This window comes from Cibotium barometz, chromosome 28 (assembly GCF_041138505.1).
Source record: "Cibotium barometz isolate CiBa-2024 chromosome 28, ASM4113850v1, whole genome shotgun sequence".
NCBI classification, from domain to species: Eukaryota; Viridiplantae; Streptophyta; class Polypodiopsida; order Cyatheales; family Cibotiaceae; genus Cibotium; species Cibotium barometz.
Window position 1 is genome coordinate 6,889,001 of NC_141073.1, and position 6,367 is coordinate 6,895,367.

At 41.6% G+C, this 6,367-nt stretch overlaps 1 protein-coding gene across 6 annotated transcripts in view; it reads left to right on the plus strand.

Moving 5' to 3' along the window:
• Positions 1–436: 436 nt before the first annotated feature.
• Positions 437–6,367, plus strand: part of LOC147622433 (uncharacterized) — a 17,619-nt gene continuing 11,688 nt past the window's right edge. For 2 of the 6 annotated variants that reach the window (XM_086821994.1, XM_086821995.1), the window contains exons 1-2: positions 441–1,125; positions 1,539–1,664. In XM_086821994.1, the coding sequence (XP_086678120.1) occupies positions 898–1,125; positions 1,539–1,664 (354 nt within the window). In that variant the 5' untranslated portion in view covers positions 441–897. Of the gene's footprint in view, positions 1,126–1,483; positions 1,665–1,974; positions 2,170–2,306; positions 2,355–6,367 lie in introns of all 6 variants that reach the window. The other 4 variants (XM_086821990.1, XM_086821993.1, XM_086821992.1 and 1 more) reach the window with 4 other exon arrangements.

Genomic DNA, 6,367 nt, shown 5'->3' on the forward strand with positions numbered 1-6,367 from the left:
CTATTTGGCAAGGTACTAAATCTAATCCAAGCTATCTCTCAACCATGTGGCCTCGTAGACCACCTTCTCGTGTGAATATGGGGATGCCGGGCACTTGGGCTACTTAACCATGGCTACAATATGAGATTGAAGCATTGATATCCAACAATTCATCCACTTATTTTTTCAAACAAGAGAGCATTAATTATATAAACAATTGGAACTTATAACAATCAAGTTGTCTCCTGTAACACCAAAATCTTTTGGACGTCGGAGGCATGGATTTGTGTTCGCCTAAAAAAGTGAAGGACATCACTTTTTGAAGTAATTATTGTCCGCGGACGCTTGTGAATCCGGCCTAAGGAGAGGGAAAAAAAAAAAGCAAGTTTTTTTTTTCAATTTCAAACCAGCCAATCAAAAACAGGGGCAGCTGCACCACGAAAACTGTCTTCAATGGCAAATGGTTGAAAACTGAATGTGGAGCAGTCAAAAAGAAGCCATTTTGTTGTTTGTAAGGCTCCTTGATTGAGCAGTTCTATGTATCATAAATTTCTAGGTCTGCCATCTCTAATCAATGCTATTCATCTCTGATCAGTACTCCAAGATAAAGAGCTTCATGTTCTGTGCAACCCTACCTATATTTGGCAACCCATTTCGCCCATTAACACACAGAATTTGCAGCTCCATATCCACTACATGCATTATTGGCAACTTTCATGGATTTGCTTCTTGGTGAAAACCAAGAGTTTTGCTCCAAGCAACCCTGTTTTGTCACAATTATGAGTATAATTGGGAACCCACTTCGCCCAGCAGAGAGAATTCTCCGTGGTTTTTGAATGCGAGGGTGCATTTTACTTTGCACAGAGGTACTACTTTTTTTTTTTTTGGGGGGGGGGGGGGGGGGGGCTGAGCTTTGTCATGGTGAATCTGCAGCAGAGAAAGCAGCTTCGAAGTAGGGCAGCGGGCCTGCATCTTGCTGTTTGGCTCGAGGATCATGCGAAACACTGGGCAGGCCAAGTCCTTAATGAGAAGAAAAGGTCTGTCCGTCTTGACGCCCTCCATCAAACATGGATCAAAAAGCAAAAACCCCTGGACAGAACTGTGCAGTTCTGGATACGTTCCATCTCCGTCTATACAAGCTACAAGGTGAGACCTCCCGTGCAGCCAATCATACCTTTCATCCATTTTTTAATTTCATGTTTTCTATGTATTTTTCAACCTTTTGTTCAGTCTCTGCTTGTATTTACGTACATGCATCTTCATACACGCATATGTTGTGTGTGTGTGTGTGTGTTACATCAGTTAGAGATTGACAGTCTGAGAGAGTGTGTGTTATATTAACGTCTATGGAAGACCCCAAGGGTCTATGAGACCATATGGTCCCATGGAAGAACTGAAAATGAAATGAAAAAAAAGGGGGAGAAACACCAACGTGTGTATACATTTATCCAGCATCATGGCCATTTACTTATAGTGATATTAATTATTGCTTAATTACATGAAGGAATCCTTAAAAATAAAAGCTCCTATAATCTCACTTAAAGTTTATTATGAACCAGCTTTGTCAATTGCGTACCCAGTTTCTCAGCAAGGAAGCACAACAGAAAGTTTGGGAAGATCAACATGAATGGGCAGCTGACAAAGTGTATTTCTTGTGTTCCGAACTTGGAGGTTTCTTTCTAAAGGTTTCATTCTATACTTAGAAAAAAAAATGTACATGTATGTGTGTGTGTGTGCACAATATGTATGTGTATGTGTGCATGTATTTTTTAATATATGTTTGTATGTATTGTCTGTCTATTTTACTTATGCACATATGTACATATGTATGTACGTTTGCACACACATGTATTATGTGTGTGTGTGTGTGGGTGTATGTATGTAGGAAATTATGTATGAGTGTATATGTACATCTGTGTATGTGTGTATGTATGCATGTTTTCTATGTATGGGAAAAATCATGGGAATTGATGTCCTGGTCATCATTGCATTCAGGTAGCCCAGCTGATAGGTAAACCAGACTTGGCTCCTGATGCTTGGGTGAGGAAGTTGGTGACTCTTTGTGATGCTGCACCTGCAACACCATTTTCTATTGTGAAGTGTGTTCTCGAGCAGGAGTTGGGCCTGACAACTGAAGAGTTATTTCAGGAGTTTCATACAAACCCAATTGGTTCTGCATCTGTGGCCCAGGTTTATGTCTGTGTTTATTAAAAATTCAATGTGGTTGGTTTCCCAATCGAGATAAGGAATAAGTTTTTGTGATGGTTAAAAATAACAAAGGATGAAAGCTATCTGCATTCCATGCTAAGTTCTGTGTAATTGCTCAGGTTCACCGTGCACGGATCAAGGGTGCCAAAAATGATGTAGCAGTAAAGGTGTGGTCTCTTAATTTCAATTTTAACACAGATAAAGTATTGAGCACTCGTGCACATAGGCTAAAAGATAAGATCTTAAGAATATGGGAAATGGTAGAGATGGGGCAGAAGAATGAGAGAGTCTAGTTGTCTAGAGGTTGTGATGAGGACTTACTCTGGTGGAGGTCTCTTTCAAAACATACTCTATTTGCAGCAGTCTAGGCAATGAAAATTGGTGCATAGCGGAAACTTTTTAAGTGCAAAATAGGGGAAAAGGACAAAAGCGGCTACAATAAATTTGGACTTAAATAGTTCTTCCCTGTATAACGGGGCTTAAGTGCTCATTTGTGCATTCAGCTGTCTCAGCCCTCAGCCAATTGGAGGGAGCATCTTTAGAGCCTTGCAAATCAGTAGTGGATTCAGCAGATTCAGGGAGAAGACCAGTATTGTTTTCTCTGTTTCTGGGTTTGGTAGTTCTGAAAGTGTAGTGAGGTTATTGTAGCCACAGAATTCAACCTTGGGGTCTTGTTCTTTAATATTATCTTGCACTAACAGAATTGTGGTCCTTAAATTACTTTTGAGTCACAAAATCAAGAATCCGAGAGAGAAAGAAAGAAAATTATATTAACGTCTATGGAAGGCTAAGATGTCCTATAAGATCAAATACACAATATGAAGACCATGAAGGTCTCAAACCAAATATCTGGTCCAGCTAAAGAGGAAAAACTTCAAAAGTCCTACTAATCATGCTAGGAAAATTAGTCAAATTGTGTAGACATCTGTCATGGGTAGTGGTGTGTGAACACTCTAGGACCAACTAGGGCACTTTTTCGTTAGGAGGTTTTTCCCCCCGTGCATAGGAACACCCTCTTAGCCACTTAAGGGAGTGTGTGTCCTTATCATTTGGAGTACTTATCCTTGTACTTGGTGTAGCGTACACTTATCTTTTGAGTTGTGTGCCTCTCAAGCTTGCTCACAATTGCTATTGTTATATGTTGCTAACTCTAATTTACAGGTGATCCCAATGTTTGGTATGAGAGACTGCACACGTGGAGTTCTCTCTCTTGTTTTTCCTCGGACAGTAGCAAGTCGAGTTCTCACTCTCTCTCTTTGTGGGCTAGGTTAGGCCCCTTTAGAGCCCCCCAAAGGAGCCTCTTAGGGCTCCTTAGCTTGGAGCCCTAGGCTCCTAGCTCCTTGAAGGAGCCGGCTTTAACTTGGTAGCAACCAAGCAACGTCGTCCATAAGCTCTCCATTGCCCGCTAGTTTCTCCACCCACTCCACAAAGCCATATACATCAGACCAAGTACAAGGATAAGTACTCCAAATGATAAGGAGACACACTCCCATAAGTGGCTAAGAGGGTGTTCCTATGCATGGAGAAAAAACCTCCTAAGGAGAGAAAAAGTGTCCCGGCTGGTCGTAGAGCGTTCACACACCACTGCCCATGACATAGATGTCTAGAAACCCCCCTGGAGTGATGATATGAACATGTACAGGGGTATGGCTGATTAATCCCCAAAAGGCATTAAGCCCAAAACTTTGCGAAAAGCTTTGAACTTTTCACAAGGAAGTCTTCGTGAACAAATGTGCCACATTGTCATGTGTAGATACATAGACCAAGCTGATCTCTCCTACAGAGAGTCTCTCCCTGACATAATGATAATGCTCCTCAATGTGCTTAGTACGAGGATGAAACACTGGGTTCTTGGTAACTGCCAATGTGCTTTGATTGTCAGTAAAGATGCAAGTTGTCCAACACTCATATCAACCAAAAGGCGTCGGAGCCATACACACTCAATTGTCGCTATAAAAGCTGCCCTATACTTAGCTTGACAGCTTGAAGTGGCCACTGTTAGTTGCTTATTGTTGAGCCATGATACATATGAATCACCAAGACGAAAGAAAAAGCCGCTAGTGGACACTCGTGTGTCATAACATCCAGCCTAATTTGACAACTTGCCAATGCCTAGTACTTGGGCTATGCATGAATCTAGTCAACTGTGAGACCCCATATTGAATGTCTGGCTGCGTGTTGCATAAGTAGATCAAGCATCCAATTGCTTGGCAATATAGTGTCTAATCAAAAGGTTCACCAAAATCTTGAATGCTAAGCCTGGCACCTATCTCAATTGGTGTAGCTGTAGGCTTACAATCATCAAGACTAAACCTTTTGAGCAGTCTCTGTATAAACTTTGATTGTATCAAGACAATCCCATCATCATGGTGTGAGAACTGAATGCCCAAATAGCAATAATGCAATGGGCCCAAATCTAACATCTCAAAAGAAGCCTGTAATTCAGCCTTAAAGGTTGAAGTTTTCTCAACATTGGGGCCTATGAGTAGTATGTCATATCAACATATAATACGATGACCAATAGATTTTCTTTTGTCTTTCTAACATGGAGCACCGGTGCTCTTTGTGGGAATGTTACAAAACCCATGTGCAACCAAGTATGCATGTATCTTCTCGTACCATGCTCTTGGAGCCTGCTTAAGGCCATACAAAGCTTTGCATAACCTACACACTTTGTTCTCTTGACCCTTCTAAACAAAACCACTAGGCTGAGATACATAAATCTCCTCATGCAAATCACCGTTCAAGAAGGCGGTTTTAATATCCAGCAGATGCACATTCCATCCATGATGTACAACCATGGCAATAATATTCCTAATGGTAGTATACGAGAAGTGGGAGCAAAGGTGTCATCATAATCGATGCCCTTCTACTGATCATAACTCTTTGCAATAAGCCTCACCTTGTAGCGGTCACATTAATGCTACCATTTGCCTTACGCTTGAGCTTGTAAACCCACTTCGTACCAATGGATTTCTTGCCATGAGACAAATCAGCCAAATACCAAGTGACTTTCTTGAGGATTGAGTTGTACTCATCTCGCATGGCATGCATCCATTGATCATCTTCCTGTGCTTCCTCAAAGGAAACAGGTTTCTCGTCATTGCAAGTGATGGCAATGAGAGAACAATCCACATAATATCTATATGCATGATGTGTCCTGTTGGATAGAGGAAATGTGATCTTGCTATTATTGGCACCCGTTTGGATGCTTAAATGGTTGTTTATTCCTCATTCACTGCATCATCCACAATAGCCTCATCTAAGGCCTGATCTACAGGTTGTAAAATGGGCTGAATCTCAGCCAAAGCGGGCTGATTTGCAGCTATTGGGGGATGAATTTCAGCACTCCGTTGAGCACCAGAATTCTCCACATGTGGCTGTCCCAGATTGTACAAGGGAAAAAGGTTATCAAAGAGATCCTGTGAGTATACAACTTGCTGTTTTTTGCATGAAAGCATGGGCTGAACTGAGTTTTCCACAAAACCCACATCTCTACTCACCAAAATCCGCTTTGTAGTTGGGTAGAGTCTATGCCCCTTGCTTTCTGAACTATACCCCACAAAAATGCATTTTATCGCCTTATCATCATCAAGCTTATTGGGGTGTTGCTGAGGCACAAGAGCATAAGCAAGATACCCAAACACACGCATGTGAGCCACTGAGGGCTTCCTGCCATTCCAAGCTTCATAAGGCATCAATGTCTGCAAGGCTTTGGTGGGGTGCCTGTTGAGCACATAAGTGCACACATAACGGCCTCCATCCAAAAATTGTTAGGCAAATCTTACCCTTTCACCATGCAACATGCCATCTCCATAATAAGAGATCTGTTTTTCCTCTCTGCCACACCATTTTGTTGCGGTGTGTAAGGCACCGTACATTGGTGTTTTATGCCTCTCTCATACATATATGCAGTAAACTCTTTCGACATATACTCCCCCCCCTTGATCTGTATGAAGGGTACCAACTTTGCATGCAGACACATTTTCAGCCATAGAAAGAAAGTGTCTAAAGCATGTAAAAACCTTTGACTTTTGCTTCAAGGGATAAACCTAGGCATGCATGGAGTAGTCATCAATGAAAGTCATGACTCACAAAATAAAGGTGTCCCCCAATAGAAGGTGTGTCCTCATAGGACCACATACATCACTTTGTATAAGCTGTAATTTTTGGACAGCCC